The sequence below is a fragment of the Pinus tabuliformis genome, chromosome 7, assembly GCF_031772625.1.
Source record: "Pinus tabuliformis cultivar Carrire ecotype Pingquan chromosome 7, CPIR1, whole genome shotgun sequence".
Lineage (NCBI taxonomy): Eukaryota > Viridiplantae > Streptophyta > Pinopsida > Pinales > Pinaceae > Pinus > Pinus tabuliformis.
The window spans coordinates 1,045,015,252-1,045,036,563 of NC_142293.1; the positions used below are offsets into that span (position 1 = coordinate 1,045,015,252).

A 21,312-nucleotide genomic window follows, 5' to 3' on the forward strand; every position below is an offset into this window, starting at 1 on the left:
ATGGGATTGGATTATATTGGTGTATTGCTTTGAACATTGTTGTACTGTAGAAGGGAGAGAAGAAACCACGGTGGTTAGGATTATATTGGTTTGTATTGATTTGAACATTGCTGTACAACAAAAGGGAGAGAAAAAACCATGGGATATAATGATATGGAGGCTTCCTATAAATATGGTTTGGATGGGTCATTTCGATGGATTATAAGCAAAATATTCAAGTGTTTCACATCTTTTATGAGCACCACTTTGAAGCCTTGCTAGAGCTTAAACCTGTTGAGATGAGATCTACCAAAGAAATGTTTAAGTGCAAGTTTTTTTCTGGAATGTATGATTCTCATGCCTCCTTCAATTCTTTTGGACCTATGAGGCAAATTGTATTCTTGGTCAAGAAATTAATAAACTTCAAATACAGACAATACTTTGTTTGATCTTTGGATTTGTATTTTCTGATGCATGTATTTATATTTATTTGCTTCAGTTGAATTCCTAGAGTTTTATCTTTCTGGGTTTAAAAGAAGTGTTCATGCAAATGTGCCTTTGTGTTGATACTGCCATGGATTTTGCATCTTTTCAGTAGGAAATTGAGAACGGTTTGCATATTTTTTATTAATTGAATCTCTCTTTAATATGACTTTTCTTATTTTTATTAATTGAATCTTTATGTAATATATAGCGACTTGTTATTGAATCTCTCTTTAATATAGCTTTTCTTATTTTTATTAATTGAATCTATATGTAATATATAGCGACTTTCTTATGAAAGTGGAAAACGAAGATTCCCATTTAAAGAGAGCCATACTTGGACGGGAAAACTCTCGCAATGATGTCTCAAATATTTTGTGTAAATATAAGAGAATATATTCCAAAACACTGGGATTTCTTGGATTCATGGCAAGCAATATCATTAAACACTGATTAATCACATTAAATCCGACGGATGGATGTTTGAAAAGAATGACAACGGGATAATTTTTTTTTTCAAAGTTTTTAAATTTGAAAAATTATCATATTTTTCTTGATTTTATACTACATTACATATAATGTGATGATGTTTATTATATAAATAATGTTTTAGTTGATTAGAAAGAAAGTTTTTATATGTTTTTTAATTAAATATTAAACGTAAAGTTTGTAGTTACAAAAATTTATTTTAATGTGATATGTAATTATGGTTTTTTTTAAATCATTAATAATTTTATTAATAAAAAAGAAAAATTACAATATAACAAATTGAATTCAATCATATTATTCTTTTTTTTGGTATCTCAACTCGCTTGACACATCACTATCAATAAAGCTCTCGTGGTCTAGGACTTGCCCTCTGTAAATTGGTTCACAAACAAAGGCATTTGAACCTTGGATCTGCTTGCCTAACACGTAACTACTAGTAAACCTCTGGGGTCTACCACCTGTTTTCCTCTCCGTAAACTGAGTCACAACTAAACCTCTGGGGTCTACGACCTGTCGTCCTTTCTGCAAACTGGGTCACAACTGGGGATTTGAACCTTGGATCTCTTAGTTTTTACAGATTTCACATTAATTCGATCACAAATTTAGTTGCCCCCTTGAAACAACTCAATTACTCTTTATTTATTTTTTTGATTTTTTAATCTAACTTATATTATATTTTATTATTATAATAATAATTTAGTTAAAAATATTTTTTATTATTATTATTTTTTTGTTATGTTATTATGATTATTATTATTATTATGATTATTTAATTAACTTTATGTTTAACACTTCATTCATTAAATGCTCCTCTATATCTCCCCTACATCTACCATACTTGGTTGTCAACATTCACTCGGGCTATAAATCTACTCTTAGCCCAATGATTTATATTAAAAATTTATATATTAATTATAAATTAATGTATTTTTAATTTCATCGTTATTGTAAGAACAACCCTATAATCCAATACGAGGTAGATATAGCAATGAGACAAAGAGATGTTGTAGTATATCATTAAATAATAATAATAGCAATGATTAAAAGTAAAATTAATAATAAGAATAATAAGTAGATACAATTCAATTATTATATGGAGTGTAAAGAGGAATTAAATTTGGGAACATTTCCTCATATTTTGCACTCAAAAACAGAGTCACGTGTTAAGATATTTAGAATGAATCTGTCTTAGTATATATATAAGTTGGTATTTTGGAATTAAGATGGATTTATGTTGGGGTCTCAATAACGTAATAATTTTATACTCTTTCTACCCTTTATTGTGAGAAATATATCTAAAACCTTTCATAATAATGAAATGTGAGATATATAATCCATTTCATAATCAATATAAAATTGACAAGTAATGTTTATATAATGGGAAAAAAAACACTCACAATTAAAAAAATGTGTGTAATTCCATTTATAGAATTGTCATATAATGCTTTTAAAAACATTAACAATAAGAAACATATATTTCAATACTGATTATAAATAAATAAATAAACAATATCCATATTAAGTGATATATCAACTTTATTTTGTGTATAATGGTGTTTTCTACCCTCTAAATGTGATAGCAGAAGCGTTTTGTACCATTAAATTGTGATAGAGATAAGTGCAATGGATATGTCTAATTAGTTGATGTTCAATATGGAGTTCACATGTTCTATTTCACCATTTAATTGTGATAGATATATTGTGATAAATGTGTGTAATTGTTTAAATGCTAAATTGGCATATTATATCTATTATGTCAAAAAACATAATTTTATCTATGTAAAAATATTCTTAAAAGACATATATACTTTACCTTTCTAGTTTTGAACTTGAACATCTGACGTGGTAAGAGAAAACACACCTCTAGTTTTGAAACTAAACCTCTCACTTGGTAAGAAAACACATACTCTTAACTATTCTCTAGTTTGAACCTGAACCTCTGACCTGGTAAGAGAAAACACACCTCTAATGTTGAACCTAAACCTCTAAACTAGAACCTAAACCTCTGACTTAGTAAGAGAAAACATATAATCTTAATTATTAAACCCAATCAAACCGTATAAAAACATTCAAATTATAAACTAATCAAACCTTATAAAAACATCCCAATTAGACATTAGATCTAGCCCTAGCCATCTAGGCTAAGGCAACGTAGCTGCTAGAAATATACCGACATAACCAGAATCAATTAGCTGCTAAAAATATATTGACATAACCAGAATCAAATCATCACATTATATGTATGTAGTATAAAATCAAGAAAAAGATGATAATTTTTCAAATTTAAAAACTTTGAAAAAAAGATTCTCTCATTGTCCTAGAGAATACTGTCATCCTTTTCAAACATCCATCCGCCAGATTTAATGTGATTAAGTTTGTGAGAGATTTTTCGGCGAAAATCACATGGAATACCATTTGTCGACGCGTTTCGAACCAACTAGTGTGGTTCATCATCAGGACAAGTTGAAGAAACAGATCCAGCTTAGCATGTTAAATAGTCTGAGCAGAGCCTCCAACGGCTAACTTGACCAACGGCTAGTTTGACTCTAGGACCGGGGTCAAAATTATTTTATTAATATAATTAGTGATACCTAGGACCAATATATATAAAAAATATAAAAAATATTTTTAATGGGTATTCAGTTCAAAAAATATTATAAAAATTATAAGTTAATTAGTATTTAAAAGGAAATTTAGTTAAATAAAGGACCTTATAATATATGAATAAATTAAATGCCTAAATACAAATATATAAAGTAATATATAAAATAATTTTATTTAAAAGTATTATTAAAAATTATAAGTTAATTACTAATTAAATGGAAAATTAGTTACATAAGGGACCTTATAATATCTGAATAAAATAAAGTAATATCAAAAGGATGTTAGGTTAGTTAGAAAATTATTTAAAAAGTATAAGTTGATTAGAATTTAAAAGGAAATTAGTTATATAAAGGACCTTATAATATAAGAATAAATTATATGCATAAATATAAATATATGAAGTAATATATCTATCTATATATATATATATATATATATATATATATATATATATATATATATATATATATATATATATATATATATATATATATATATATATATATACATATATATAGATATATAATAATAATAATAATAATAATGTCGAGCATTTTGGAAGAAACGAATCGAAAATAGTGAAGAGCGGAGAGATGGCCATCGCAGAGAGCTTCTTCTGCTCTGGAAATGGAACCACTGACATTGCGGTCGTTGGAGGCGGCATGGCAGGGACGGCCACAGCTACTGCCCTCCACAAGATCGGCCATAAGAGCGTGGTGCTGGAGCGCTCTGACCCTCTTTGAGCAACCGGTATGGCCTTGGCTATGTGGCCCAACGCCAGGAAAGCACTCGACGCTCTGGACATAGCAGACACCTTTCGTTCAAACTACCCGTTGCTTGATGGGCTAAATATATCAAAGGCCGAACTGAAGGAGAAGGCCGCAAAGCTGTACGAGGTCAGAGATCCGCAGACAATATTCGTCTTTGGGTTCAGAACCCAATTCGGGGGTGGAAAATCGTCAGGGTTTGGCTTGATTTATGCAGGCTTCGCCAGTCTGCTGTTCATCAGGCTTATCCCTCTACTGCCGCCTCTTGCATGCAAGGATGGGGGACTGCATGTAGCAGATCTACTCCATCACACAATTGCATGGCCAAAACTTTGCAGATCCAGGCTGGATCTATCCGATCTGAGCAAGTTTCAAGATTACCCAGAACCCAGGCAGCAGATCGGTGGGAATATGCATCGATTGAGCAGAGGGTACGCATACCCCGACATGCAAATGGAAGAACGACCCAATAGGAGGTTAGATCCAGAAGACTGCATACAGCCAGATCACATGGCAATCAACAACGACACCGGTTCAGGAAGAGCAGGAACTCAACCAAAACGCAGACATCAGGTAACAAAAACTCGATTTCAGATCTTTATTAAAACCCCTGAGAAGAAATCCTTTGTAGTATGGGTACATGCAGATAGCACTATTTTACAGCTAAAGCAGCAAATTTGGGCATTGACCGGATATCCTGGTCAGGTCCATCATTTAGTCAGTGGCAGGTGGTCTCTCCAGGACAACAGAACCTTGGGAAGCTATGAGATTAATCCAGGAGAGACCATTGTTTTGAACCTCGGGCTGAGAGGAGGGGCCCTACCTCAGGGACAGCCAAGCAGTTCAGGAGGAGATAAGGGGAAAAAGACAGCACCTCAGCAACAACCCAAAGGAGGTTCCTCCTACAAAAACATTCTTCAAGGTAACAGAGATTCAGGGTCCTCTCCAGATCAAGGTGGATATACACCCAGGCCATACATAGTAGACCAGCTAGGGCAAACTCCAGCCCTTAACTTTGATTCCACAGGGCTTGATGATTATGTCAAGTCCTATGAAACGCAGGCTCTAATATGTCGTTTCAACAACTTCTGGCCAAAACCAATGGATCTATTTCACTGAATTTTCACCACTTGGACCATGGAATGCGACATACATTTATGCTCCAAAGGGTTTTTCATAGTCAGGTTTGCATCTAGGGAAGCGAAAGATACAATCATTAGTGTTGGGCCTTGGTTCTGGGGAACAGCGGGGCTGTTCATGACTCCATGGTATACAGATTTCGATCCAAACAAAATGACTGTATCCAAAGTGCCGGTCTGGGTTCGTCTATATAACCTTCCCCTTCACTTTTGGAGTGAACGAGTGTTGGAAGGAATCGGGAACAGCATAGGGAAATACATCAAAACAGATCTGGAAAGGATTGATGAAAGGGTCTTCACTTTTGCATGCATTTGTGTGGAAGTAGATCTAAGTAAAGGGCTGCCATACAACATAAGGCTGATCTACAAACAACAAAATTGGTTGCAAGCACTAGACTACTAAAATACTGCTTTCAGATGCAGGCTATGCAGACAAACAGGACACTTGCAAAGCACATGTCCAGAAGCCAAAAAAGTAAACAGTAAAAGAAAGCAGAAAGGGAAGCAGAGGAAAGGATGGCAATTCCCCCCTCCTAACTCAGAGGATGAAGAATCAGAAGCAGAAGAGGATGATACCCCCGCAGAGAATGCTGAGGTTTCCCAAGAAACAGGGACCCAGAAGGAAACCACATCAGACAACAAGGCTTCACAGTCTCACCCAAATCAGGCAGAGAAGACAAACGAGGATCATAGCATGGGAGGGATCAAACGGCATCACCAATCAGATACTTCAGATTCAGACAAGGAATTAGGCTTGCAGAAAGCAGAAACACAGTTAGTCATAGCTTCGATCGAGCCCACTCAAGGAGAGTGGCGCAAGGTCGAAAAGAAAAAAGGAAGGAAAACCTGAAGCGTGAGTTTTACTCACATCTGAAATTCAGTTTTTTCTTGCTTTCTCCTCTCTTCCCTCTCTCTCTTTCTTTTTCTTCATTTATGCACGTTAGTTGTGTAACGTTGCGAAGGGTGCGAAAGCACTTGAGCCCATGGGCAGCTTATGGAAATGCTTCAATGCATCTGCAATTGTAACTTTTCATTTTTTAAATAAAAGGTTACAGATTTTTCAACTGGAAAAAAAAAAAAAATATATATATATATATATATATATATATATAATAATAATAATAATAATACATAAATAAATAAAAATAATAATAATAATTATAATAAATAAATAAATTAAAATTAAAATAAATAAATAAATAATTAAAAAAAAAAACCTAAAGTGGGGGCGGAAAAACGACTAGGAAGAGAGTGTTGGGACCCAACACCTACTGATTTTCCAACCATCCTCCCTATTGAGATTGCTTGGCCTCTTTTCAATCTCAAGCGCTTCCCTAAATTTTCGATGATGGAAATGCGAAACCTTAGCAATAACACTAGCCTCCTCAATACAAACATGATGATTGGTTTTCTCAGCATGTTCAGCTAAAGCGGAAGACTTAGCTCTCATATGCTTAAGGTCCGCTGTGTTCTCGCTAATCCTTTGATTAATGGAGCGACCAGTCTCCCCAATATAGGGGGTCCCACAGGAACAAGGGATCATATAAACACCTTTCATATCCTTAGGGTCGATAGGATCCTTCACCGATCTGAGGGACATACGAATGGTGTTCAGGGGCCTAAAGGTCACAGGGATACTATGCTTCCTGAGAATCCTTCCAATTCTAAAAATGGTCCCCTGAACATATGGAAGATGGACACCTGGAATCCATTCCTTCGGTTCCCTTTTAGTCAGAGAATTCTTGGAAGCTTTAAGGAATGCCCTCTGACCCATGTATCTACTATAACCATTCTCAACAAAGACATCAAGCAGATGGGATTTTTCTTTCTCAAAGCTCTTCTTGTCCGAGATCCATAGGGCCCGAGTAGCAAGGGTATTGAGAACACCCATCTTTTGAGCTAGGAAATGGTGGGAACTGGCATGAAGATACTGCTCCGTATGAGTTTTCTTCCAAAAAACTCGATGGGCGAGGGAACCATCACTATTCTTAGAAATAATAATATCAAGGAATGGAAGGCATCCATCAACTTCCTGCTCCTTAGTGAACTTAATGGCTGAGGATTGATTGTTGAGATGATCAAAGAAGAGATCAAGCTCATCCTGGCCATGAGACCAGATGACATTAGTGTCATCCACATACCTTTTCCATAGCTCTGGAAAATTCCGGGAAGAGTTAAGAGCCTTGGACTCAAAATCCTCCATAAATAGATTAGCAAGGATAGGGGAAAGGGGTGAACCCATCGCAACCCCACAGGTTTGCTCGAAGAATTCTCCCTCAAAACTGAAGAAGGTGGAAGTGAGACAGATCTCAACCAACCTAGCCGTGTTAGGATCTGTTAGGCGGTTGATCACCTCCATGGCCTCATTAATAGGGATGCAAGTGAACAGGGAGACAACATCAAAACTAACAAGAATGTCCCCAGGTTCAAGCTTAATGTCCTTGAGTTCTTCAATAAAGGAAGTAGAGTCTTTTACGAAGGACTCCGTATGACCAACTAAGGGCTTAAGCTTTAATGCAAGGAACTTCGCAAGAAGGTAGGTAGGACCTCCAATGGTGTTGATGATGGGCCTTAAGGGGGCTCCTTCCTTGTGAATCTTGGGGAGACCATAGATTCTAGGAGTAATAGGGTTGCTTTCAATGAGTTTTTGGTGCAAGGAACTCATTGAGCCAATGGATTTAATGGCCAAAGCCACATTCCTAGCAACCTTCTTCAAAGGATTTTTAGGGAGCTTTTTGTAGCTACCACTATTATGAAGATGATCCAACATCTTGCTGCGGTAATCAGCCTTGTTAAGAATGATGGCAGCACCACCCTTGTCTGCCTTAAGAACAATGATATCTTTGTTCTGGTTTAAGGATCTGAGAGCTAAAGATTCCTCCTTGCTAAGGTTTCTCTTAGGCGGTCTAGCCTTTATCAAGGCAACAGCACAATCTTGCCTAATAGTATCCTTGATCCTATCAGGTAAACCTCTGATCCCAAACTCAATATCGCAAATAATATCCTCCACGGGGATTTTCCTCGGGGCTAAGGCAAAATTTAACCCTTTGCCCAGAACTTTAAAAACAGAAGGGGGAAAAACAAAATTGGAAAGATTTATAACCCTCTTACTAAAATGAGAATAAAGGTGAAGATTATTAATACCAGAAGTCCTCTTATTCTTATTATTTTTCACGTTAGAGTTGTTGGTGTTAATCGCGTCCATACAGTTATTATTATTATTATAAATAATACTATTATTATTATTACTACTAAAATTAATATTATTATTATTATTATTACAATAAATATTATTATTACTATCATAATTAATAATGTCATTATTATTATTCATAATATTATCATTATTCTTATTAACACTGTTATTATGATAATTCATATTACTATTATTATAATTATTAATGTTATTAATGAATTTATTATTATTATAAGTATTATTATTATAATTATTATTATTATTATTAATAAAATTATTATCATTAAACATATTAATGTTATCATTACTGTTCATATTATTATTATAATTCCTATTAATAATGCTATTATGATTATTTATAATATCATTATTAGAATTGAAATGAACCATATCAATAATATCCTGAGGCACTGACCCGGATGCGGGTGTTAACCTCAACATTTAAGGATATGACTTATGGCCAAGACACCTGGATTGCCAGCCGGCAGGAGGCTGATCTTCCGGCCCGCATGGAAAAAGCCATATTAAGGCTCATTGCAAGTGAATTTATGTCTGCTCAGTCTTGGACGGCGCTGCAATTCAATGCGCACATGGCCCTTTCGTCCTGGTTCGCGCTCTTCAACATGACGCGCCTTCATTCTCCCGCTGCGGGTTTTTCCTTCGGCCTTTATATCACCTGGTGGTCTCAGATGTTCCATCTCGTCCCTCCTGTGGCTTCTGTCGTTTGGCTCTGCAACAATCCGGGCCTCCATAGCACCCCTGCTCTGCCGGTTCTTCTCAGTCTCAGCTGTTTTCTTAGGTTCCCTGGCACTTCCCCAATGCCTTGCAGTCGAGGCATTCCGCGTAGGGGTGGTCGCTCTGGTATCAGAGTAAGCCCCTCGCCTTCAGAGCCCCGGCAGCTAACTCCAATTGCATTGGCTCAGCCCTCTTCTCCGCCGTCTGACCAGGAGGGAGCCAACCCAAATAGCTCTTACCAGTCGTCCAGTTTTGTCTTCCAGAGTCGGATTAATAAACCGACGGTCACTGTGAATTTCTCTGTGTTCATCTCTGAAGAGGCAACCCACCATACCAGCTCGACCCCTCCGGCTTCCCCCAGCTCTCAGAATGAAGGCGTTCTGCTCGGAGATATGACGGGAGTGGTTTATCAGCCGGACCTCATCAATGACGGAGCCCCTGCTTCGAATGTTCCTCAGCAACCCGCTCAGGCCATGGAAGAAGACAAAGTCAGAGAACCAGCTCATTTCCCTTCTGGAATTTTACACCTGGTAACGGACTCGGCTGGAGAACCGATATTCGACGAAGAAGGCTATGTCACATGGGTAGCCTCTCCATCTCCGGGGAAGGAAGAGAAGCCGGCCTCTCCAGGTCAAGCCGACTGATGCGACTCCGGGTGCCTGTTATGTTTTTTGACTCTGTGTCTCTGGTTTTACAGTTTAAGTCTCGGGTCTGTTTTGTCTTAGGCTTCAGATGGATATAGCATTTCTAGAAAATTCATACTTTTTTCTCTGTTATACAGTCAGTCCTGACAGATATCCATGTATTTTTGAAACTACTGAAGGATGGGAGTATCATAGTCTGGTTATTTTTTGTCAAGATGTTAGGGATAGCAATCAGTTTCTCAAGAGCTGCATTGTTCATCCTGTGAACAACACCTATTGTAAAATCCCTGAGTTTTTGCTAAAGGATTGGCTTCGGCCTCCTGTGCGGCTCTGATCTTTGTACATATCTTTTTACTTTTTTAATAGAATAGCATTTACCGAGAAAAAAAAGATATCCTGAGGCACTGCAAAACCCGTCGGATCTCTAACGCTGAACGACGAACGGGGAATGGGGATCGAACCCTCGCTGACCTCTCCAAACCTGCCAGCCACAACACTATCTGGGATCATGGACTTGCTAGGCACCTGGGACGAGGAGCTATCCTTCAGCGACAATGAATTCAGGAACTCCACGCTGACCATATCACACCAGCCTGGCAGATCAATACTTCTACGCGCTGAGGAATCAGAGCCATTGGTAGGAGAATGCTGATATAAAACCACCGGATCGGAACCCTTGATGCCTGGGGAGGCAGAGAATTCATTGGTCGACAACACAGTTGGATCAGAAACGCTAAAAGTTGGCACAACACCTCGGCTGCTGTCAAATGAAAACCGTCTTACGCCTGGAGAAAAAATGCGTTCAGGATCACTGGCGACAGGATGGGAGCATTTGCTAACCTTAGAGTGATTTCCCGCAACGCAGGAACCAAGACAAATGATCCCTTGAGAAGAAAACTCCAAATTGCAGGGTGCAAGGGCCGCTTGGTCTTCCTCTGCATAGAGATGACCCTGGTTACTCCCTTCCGGTAAAACAGAACCCACTATAGATGAATGCAGGTCTGAAGAGACAGAATCGGCTCCATCAGAGTGAGCTGAGTTATCCAGTGACGGGAAACCAGAGACCCCACCTGAGCAGCCAGATAACCAATCATTCAGCGCAGAGATTTGCTCAGATGAGACACGGCTGCGGGAAGCTGCTCCTAAGGTTCTATCAAGAAATGCTGAATTCCCAGCTAGCCTTAGAAACTTAGAAGCTTGATTCTGCTTCCGAATCTCCTCTAACCGAAGAGACTTCAGAGCAGAACAGGCATCTATTCTGGCCCAAAGGGAGGCCGAAAATAAGTTTCCAAGATCTAGATGCAAATCTAAAAGAACCCGAGAAAGCTGATTCAAGGATTTTCTGACCCTACTGATTTCCGCCCTTGTTAACACCAAACTCGCCTTAAGGAAAACCTAATGGTTTTGGGGAGTGAGAAGGCGATGATTAATTGATGTTTAATGATATTGCTTGCCATGAATCCAAGCAATCCCAGTGTTTTGGAATATATTCTCTTATATTTACATAAAATATTTGAGACATCATTGCCAGAGTTTTCCCACCCAAGCACGACTCTCTTTAAATGGGAATCCTCGTTTTCCACTTTCATAATAAAGTCGCTATATATTACATAGAGATTCAATTAATAAAAATAAGAAAAGCTATATTAAAGAGAGATTCAATAGAAAGTCGTTATATATTACATAGTGATTCAATTAATAAAAATAAGAAAAGCTATATTAAAGAGAGATTCAATTAATAAAAAATGTGAAAACCGTTCTCAATTTCCTACTAAAAAGATGCAAAACCCATGGCAGTATCAACACAAAGGCACATCTGCATGAACACTTCTTTTAAACCTGGAAAGCTAAAACTCTAGGAATTCAACTGAAGCGAATAAATATAAATACATGCATCAGTAAATACACATCCAAAGATCAAACAAAGTATTGTCTGTATTTTGAAGTTTATTACTTTCTTGACCAAGAATACAATTTGCCTCATAGGTCCAAAAAAATTGAAGGGGGCATGAGAATCATACATTCCAAAACAAATTAAAGAAAAACTTGCACTTAAACATTTCTTTGGTAGATCTCATCTCAACACGTTTAAGCTCTAGCCAGGCTTCAAAGTGGTTCTCATAAAATATCTGAAACACTTGAATATCCTGCTTATAATCCATCGAAATGACCTATCCAAACCATATTTACAGGAAGTCTTCAGATCATTATATCCCATGGTTTTTTCTCTCCCTTTTGCTGTATAGCAATGTTCAAAGCAATACAAACCAATATAATCCAAACCACCATGGTTTTTTCTCTCCCTTTTGTAGTACAGCAATGTTCATAGCAATACACAAGAATATAATCCAAACCCATTTACTCTGGAATATTTAGGAAACATAAATGACTCTATCTGGCTTCGAAGGTGCCACCGACACATGTTTTATTGGCATTCATTCGCTCAGACCATTGTTTGGACATGATAAAGACTCTGGACAGCTCCCCTGCAACATATCTTGTATCAGGCCTCTTTTCGAGGTCTGGATCCACACAAGAAGAAGCAAGCCTCACTACCCTCTCCGCGCAATCTACAGGAAAGGAGCCCCTGAGCCAAGGATCCATCCATCTCCTCAGCCTCCCAGCAAAATTATCGCCGGCCTCTGAAATAACAATATTCAGGCTCTGTATAAGCCCTATTTTCCTAATATTACGGCCACCCTCATCCACCACATACCTTATCGGTTCGTGCCCAGATAGGAGCTCTAGCAACACAACACCCAAGGGAAACACATCCACTTTCTGTGACACAATGCCGCTGTTGATGTATTCTGGTGCCATGTAGCCCTGTGTTTCGATTATCTTCATGCTGGAACGTTGAGGCGAAACCCCGACCCCTTCTGTGTCATATATCTCGGCGAGATAAGAGGCGCCCAAAGGGCAGATCCGCGCTTTGTAACCAGGCTCCGCGACGAGAATGCTGTTGGACTTTATGTAATTATGGATGTACTTGATATTGGTGTCGTGGTGCATAACTATTTGCGGGAAATGTAGGCATGGAGGATCTTGCGTAGTGATTTTATGAGTGAATCGATTTGCAGGAACCTCAGCAGCCTTCTCCTTTCCTATGGCGATATCGAGCTTTGTGAGGGTCACGTGACCTCTAGAAGCGGGCGCTCTACAAATCCTACCTCCACCTATTCCTATTAGACGTCGACTTTAATGCGGAAGGTGGCGGAGCTGGACGGAGCTCGCAGAGGGTGGCAAAGGGCGGAGGAATTGCTGGCGGCCGGAGCTGGACGTTTTTTTTGGGCGGCGATGGAAATCGGACAATTCCTCTGCCTTGTTAGACTGTTCCAAATTTCATTGTAAGTTTTTCACCGTATATTTACTTATTTTGACAACAATGTTATTTTTCTTTATTTTGCCAACTTTTAATATCTATAAAATTTCATTGTAATTTTTTCACTGTATATTTACTTATTTTAACAGTAATGTAATTTTTCTTGATATACAATTTTTTTCACTATATATTTACTTATTTTAACAATATTGTAATTTTTATTATATACATTTTTTATTTTTTTATATACAATTCATGCCAATATGATCAATAACTATACAAATTTACATACTTAATTTTTTATTGAAATAGATATATATAAATTTACAAACTTAATTTTATATATATATATATATATATAACGACTTATTTTCAAGATCAATCTGCCACTTCTCACAATTTGCTTAGAGTGTTTGAATTTCTCGAATAGCATATCCCTGTTTTTATTAATAATATATATATATATATATATATATATATATATATATATATATATATATATATAATTTTAATGTTAATTGGAATGAAAGTTTCTTTTTAATAGTGTAAGAAACTTTTTAGTTTTTGTATTTCAATTCCTCCAATAGCATATTCCTAAAACAGATTTAGCATTTGTATGTCTTCTTAATACATGATTAGTTTGTACTTTCTCTTCTCAAGTTTTCGATAGAAGCTTATGAATTCCTTCAACTAAGATGGATTAGATTATATATAGTATAAATATTTAGTAAAAAAGACTTGAATAGGATTGAAACAATGATAAGTATTCATATCATATAGCGATATTGAAAGATGGATTATTTTAAATTAATTTTAAATTATATATTTGATTTTTATTAACAAATAATTTATTTAATACTTAATTCACAATTTGTTTTTTTTTTTGTTTTTGTCTTGTTTTTTAGCTTTATTTAACTTCACTTTTTTAACTATATTAACCTATTTGTTAAATGTTTAAGATTCATTTTTATTTTTAGGTTGATAAGCATTTATTATTTTTGAAATAAGATGGAAGAGAGTGATATATTTAATAGCTGATTTCATTTTGGATGGTGGAGATATATATAATAGTTGTGTCTTCTTTTAATCTTTGTAATCCAATAATTTGTTAATTATGAGATTAGATATGTTGATATAATTTCCAGGGGAGAGATTCCCGATGAATAGTGATTCTTATCAATGTTCACCATATGTTACTAATTATGCTTAGTATGGGAGAGATGTTATCATGTGCAAGGAAGGATTAGATCAAAAAATAAAAATAATAAAAGATAAAGCTCGATCTATTAAGAAAAGTAATAAAAATAATAAATCTATAACAATGATTCCTCTTGAGTTTAGGGTTGGTAAGATGACTTTCCTATATTTAAGAAAAATAATAAATCTATGACAATGCTTCCCCTTGACTTGAGGGTTGTTATGACAAGCCTCAACTAGAATTTTATTGCATAGTTTAGTACCATTGAGGGTTTCTTGGAAGAAATTAAATCCAATATGAGAGTGAGGTAAAGGTGTTTCTTGTCCCTTACAATTTTTGCCATATACATTGACAAGCTAGAAAAGTGTTCCGAAGATGCAAGTCGTATTGGGCTCATGCTTGTAAACAAGCTTGAGAATAAACTCCATGAACAAAACTTGATTGCATCGATGTTGAATTCATTGATTTTTACAAAAGTAAGGTAGGTACGAGTCAACTTTGTCTAAGTAACTTATTAACAGAAAAGCAAAACTATCAATTAACTAATATGGTACAAAATAATCTTGAATGATTAGTTAACATTCCTCCCTTAATTAATTACAAGGGACATTTGACATGCCAATTAACATTATGAATTTTCAATCTTTCCACATCCTAGTGCTTTGGTAAAAATATCTTCGATCTTCTGTAAAGTAGGAAAATATGTAAGATGAATGGATTTGGCCTCTACATAATGCCAAATCAAGTGGTATTTGGTGTTGACATGTCTGCTTCGATCACGAAATTTAGGATTCTTGGCTAATTGAATTGCAAAAGAGTTGTCAATGAATAGAGGAGACGAAGTCTTTTGTTTCTTCTACAAATATTCCACTATTTTGCGAAGCTAAATTATTTCTTTTGTAGCTTGAGTTGTTGCAACATACTTGACTTAAGTGGTATAATTAACATGAACATATTTCTTTCATGATCTGCAAGTGATAGTTGTTGATTCAAGGTTCATCAAATAACCAAAAGTCAAAAGCCCATGCTCCTTATCTGCATCAAAATCTGAATTTGAATAACCAATGTAATTGTAGTCTAAAAATTTGGAATATTTGATGCCATATGACTGAGTGCTTTCTAAATATTTGAGCACTCATTTTTCTTGTTGCCATCCAATGGCCTTCAAGGGTCATAATGTTGAGTTGGTAGTGATCATTTATGCATTGAGGATGTGTAAGCACTATCTTTTTGGAAGGAGGTTTGTCCTTATGAGTGATCACAATGGATTGACGTACTTATTTTAACAACCTAATCTAAATTCGAGTTAAGCTAGATGGTTAGTTACTCTGAGTGAGTTTGACTTGGAGATTAGGTACATTAAGGGGAAAGATAACAGGATTGCAAATGCTTTTAGTAGAAGAGCACAGGTGAATTACATTACAAAAGTGAGTTCTTATGGAACAAACTTGTAGGAGCGGATGTTGCAACTAGTACACTAGGATGACAAGTACCAATAGCTTAAGCATAGGTTACAACAACATGATACCCGTAATAGGGGTGAGAAGTATCATCTCAGATGGCTTGGTAAAATTAAGAAACAAGATTTATGTGTCGGATGATGGTGAGATTAAGAATCTTATCTTGAGGGAATTTCATGTTAAGTTGTATTCAAGTCACCCAAGATATCAAAATACATTGACAAAAATTTAGAAATTCTATCATTGACCAAACTTGAAGAAATAGGTGGTTGAGTTTGCTGCGAGATGTTTGGATTTCCAGCAGGTAAAAGTAGTGTGTAAGAATCCAGGTGATTTATTGCAGCCAATTATGATTCCATAATCGAAATGGGAGGCCACTTCCATGGATTTCATTACAGGTTTTCTGAGGACATTAAAGCAACATAATTCCATCATGGTTATGATTGACAAGTTAAGTAAGGTAGCTCACTTTATTTCAATTAAGTCTATGAATTCAACAAGTGAGGTAGCTCATATTTTCATGAGGGAGATAATGAGATTTCATGGTGTTCCTAAGAATATTTTATTTTATGGAGATACCAATTTCAGTTCGAGGTTTCGAAAGGAGTTGTTTCCAGGCCTGGGGATGGAGTTAGCCTTTATAACAAATTATCATTCATAGATAGATGGATAGACATAGAGGGTTTATGGAATTCTTGAGGACATGTTGAGGATGTATGTTATGCATCAACATAACAAGTGGGAAGAGTATATTCCACTACTATAGTTTGCTTATAACAATGGATATCAAGAGTCCTTGAGGATGAGTCCATTTGAGACAATTTATGGATAGAGTTTCAGTTGGAGTGATTAAGTGAACAAGGTACGGATTGGACCGGACATGCTGGAAAAATTGAACAAGAAATGCAAGTTATCAAGAAGAATCTAAATGCAGCATAGGCGAAGCAGAAGAGTTATGTAGATCAACTAATGAAAATCGGGATTAGGGGCAAAATTTTGCTCAAAAATCAAAGTGCTTAGAATCGCTCAAAACTTGAATGACCACGTCTCAGCGTTATGATCCCAATGCAGCTTGTTTCACTCAAAACAGAGCTCGTATGAGAAAGATAGAGACTTTTGTCTGCTTTCACAAACAGAGAAATTTTTGGGTACAGGGCTGATTGGAATGTTGACTAGGCATCCGTACAGCCCAGTCAGCAAAAATAATATTCCAAGGAATATTCCCAAAATATTCCCATAGGTGGCTCTATCAAGTTGTCACAAATGTCAGCATGTGGTTTGTTAAAGGAATTTGTGAGGACCACTGAGAGGCTGACACGTGAAAAACCTAGGGGCCGCCATGTGCCCTCTCAAAGGTCATGTAAAAATATTTGGAAGGTCCGCAGAATCGAACCACGACCTCACCCACACAAGCACGACGCTTTACTGCTATACCAAAACTATGTTTCTTAACCAACTATGGACGTGATTTTCATTTAAACAGTTAAAATGTTGCAGTTGGGTAAAGAGTGGGCCAACCCCTACCGCATGTGACCAACACCGTAACTGGAGGTCGATGCTTATTGCTAACCATGCGCTTAATGTGATAAGTGGATTTTAACGATAATTAAACCATCATTATCACTTAATTAAGTGCGGATTTAGTTGGTGGCAGTTTTGGCAAGTTTGACAAATCCGACATTGCTCCATTTTTGGTAGGTTAACTAGAGTCTCTACAAATTTGGTGGCATTTTCCTAGGGAAAACCGAAGAGCCACAACTTCTTCAAAATTCGACCAATTTTGGCTAAAATAGAGTCATTCCTAGATGATTTGGATTCTCTAAATACAATGGAATAGGTTGCGGAGGCATAAGGCACTTATGTACGTTATTTTGCTACATTGAAGTTTAAGAAAACCTAGGGCCACCAAGAGAGGAGGTCAAGCCTAGATCAACTGAAGTCCAATTTCAAAGCTTGCGTAGTCACTTTTTCTGGGTTTTTCGGTCTTCTGAATCCAATGGAGAAGGTTTCAAAGCCATTGGAGCACTGGAGGTGCATGTAATTAGATAATTGACCAATAATCAAAAGAGGGCCTAGCCATTGGAGCAGGTCCAAAGAGATGTAGCCCAAGAGGGGTGAAATCCTTTATCATATTTTTGTTGGAAAAGTAGAGTTATGTTGACTCACTTAGATGCAGAAAAGATGGAAATTTTAAACTACAAATTTGCATGCATGTTGCATTCTTGAACTTGCATGTTTATGCAAGGAAGGTGTTCGAAAGTGGAGTATGTTTTAGACTCAATTTATTGCAACCAATTTGGTCATTTCAGCTCTTCAAGTACTCATATATACCAATGGGATTCTTGTACTTGTGATTGTACTTGCGAGAGTTGAGAATTATTATGCATGCATGAGAGTTTGTGTGTGTGAACAATGGAATTTTTAATAGTTTCATTATGCTTGAACATGCGTGAGTGATTGACTTGTGTTGGTTGATTGCTTTGTTAACATGTATGTTGTCAACTTGAGAATGTTGATCATTTGTACATGCATGAGTGTAAACTTATGTGGTCGATTGATTGTTACATGTATGTTATATTGAATTGGAAGATTTGATTTTGTCTTCAAAGATGAAAGGGAGATCTGACAAATTGTTTCATGAGAATGTAGAATTCTTCTTGTAAATCATTAAGTTGTTGTACATGTTTTTGCTTGACTTCAAAGTCAGTTGTTTGAAGAAGCATCTTTTGTTGACTTGTGTTTAGTCGATGGTTTATACACCAAGATGTAAGAGTACATGGGGATGTCCACATGATGTAACATTTGTTTCTTTGAAGAAACAAAAGGAAGAGTTCATCAAGTTATATTCTTGCATGAGTGTTTTTCAAGGTTAATGGTGTTTCTTGTGACAAGATGTCGCAGGATTTTGGAAGGTCCACACTTGAGCAAGAGGCCCATGATTAGCCTTCATTCTCAAATAATGACATGAGAAGCATGTGAATACTGGAGGATGATGGAATCAAGAAGCGGAAGTGGACAAAAATGAAAACAAAAATTGCACCCATTGTAGACCATTTGAAGTGTTGACACCAAGAAGTGAAAGAGATGGTGGATGCATTCTTCCAGATGTGGAATTTGGAGCCCTGGAGGTAAAATAATTATCATTTATTTTCTTGTTATTACTGATATTGTAGCTCATTATTTTATTTCACTCAGATGGGCTTAACTTGGATAAGTGGTTTCCAAAGAGAAGCTTGCATCGAATGCATGTGCTGCAAAGGAGGAACATGATTCTTAGTGGGAAGGCCATCAGTCAGCTTTCCAAGCACCAAGAGATCACTTTGGTATAGAAGGGTGTTTAATCAGCAAGCAACCAATAAGTGTTGTATTCGGTCAGCAGCAAAAGGAGAACATTGGTTTAAGTGCCAAGCCATTTGCAATGCAAGGCATGTTAAATGCAAGGCATGTTAATGAACCAAAGTAGTTGTCATGGAGATTTTTCCACGTAGAATCAATTGATAAACATGGGAAGGATAAGAGTATTACTCTCATCAGATAACCAACTTTTGTGGGTACATACTACTGCTAGTGGGAAGGAGTGATCAGAATCTGGATTAGGGGCAATTTTTTTTCTCAAAACTCAAAGTGCTTAGAATCACTCAAATCTTGAATGACCACGTCTGTCTTGGTGATATGATACCAAAGAAACTCGTTTCGCTCAAAACAGAGCTCGTATGAGAAGGATAGAGACTTATGTCCACTTTCACAAACAGGGAAAATTTTGGGCACAGGGCTGACTAGGATGCTAACTAGGCATCTGTACAGCCCAGTCAACAAAAATAATGTCCCAAGGAATATTTCTTAGAACATTCATGGAATATTCCCACAGGTGGTTCAATTAGGTTGTGAGAAATGTTGGCATGTAATTGTTCAAGCACCATTATTTACCGCTATACTACCACCATGTTTCTTAACCAATTATGGGAAAATTTTTCATTTAAAGAGTTAAAATGTGGTGGTTGGGGAAAGAGAGGGCCAACCCCCTCTGCATGTGATCAACACCATAACCGGAGGCCGATGCTTATTGCTAATCGTGCACTTAATGTGATAAGTGGAGTTTAACATTAATAAACCATGATTATCAATTAATTAAGCGTGATTTAGTTGGCAGAAGTTTTGGCAGGTCTGACAAATCCGACATTGCTCCATTTTTGGTGGAGTTAGCTAGATTTTCTCTAGATTAGGTGGAATTTTCCTAGGGAAAACTGAAGAGACAATAACTTGTTCAAAATTCGACCAATTTTGGCTCATAAAGATTCATCCCTAGATGATTTGGATGCTCTGAACACAATGGAATATGTTTCATAGGTAGAAAGCCACTCTTGTATGTGCTTTTTCTACGTTGAAGTTTAATGAAGCCTAGGGCCACCAGGAGAGGAGGTCATTCCTAGATGAGCTGAAGTCCAATTGCAGAGCCTAGACAGTCATTTTTTTGGGTTTCTGGGTCTTCTGAATTCAATGGAGTAGGTTGTAAATCCATTGGAGCATTGCATGTGCATATAATCAAAGAATTGACCATTAATCCAAAGAGGGCCTAGCCATTGAAGCACGTCCAAGGAGATGTAGCCCAGGAGGGGTGAACTCCTTTATCACCTTTTTGTTATGAGTTGTTGTATTTTACTTCTCTGGAATTTACTTGCTGTATATGTGTTTTATACAACTAATTAATCTCATAAATTTCTCATAAAAGACACTCAACATTTGACACATAATTCCTCACATTTTGGTTAATTTGAGACAATACTAAAAAGATTTTTATAATACTAATGAGGGAGATTTCATAGCATTAACAAGCTTGCCCAAATTTCAGATCATCAACACAGGGTATTTAAGGAGTTTCAGGTTGTGGAGCATGTGTACTCACACATCAAATCCAAGAGGAGATCCTTGACGATTGGACCATGTGACAGGTTGGTGCCTCAATATTGTGGGCCTTTTGATATCCTTGAGAGGATTGGATCAGTGACCGACCAACTTGCATTGCCTCCAATGGTGAAATTCCATGATGTTTTCCATATTTCTTTGCTTAAAAGATACATGAAGGATGGTGATCATTTAATTGACTAGTCTGTATTGCAAATAGAACTAGAAGGAGAATTCCAGTTGGAAAATCAGTGCATTTTGTAGTGAAAGATACCCATGCTCCATAATCGAGCAATCAAGCAGGTTAAAGTGCAGTGTAAGCACTTTGGGCCTAATGAAGCTACATGGGAGATGGTTGATCAGATGTGGGCTATGTATCCTTCTCGATTTACTG

General features: G+C 36.7%; 1 protein-coding gene across 1 annotated transcript; it reads right to left on the reverse strand.

Annotated features, from left to right (window-relative positions):
* Positions 1-12,427: 12,427 nt before the first annotated feature.
* LOC149251249 (lysM domain receptor-like kinase 3) lies at positions 12,428-13,048 on the reverse strand. The gene has a single exon (XM_089453833.1). The coding sequence runs from the start codon at positions 13,046-13,048 to the stop codon at positions 12,428-12,430; it is 621 nt and encodes a 206-aa protein (XP_089309959.1).
* Between the last annotated feature and the right edge of the window lie 8,264 nt (positions 13,049-21,312).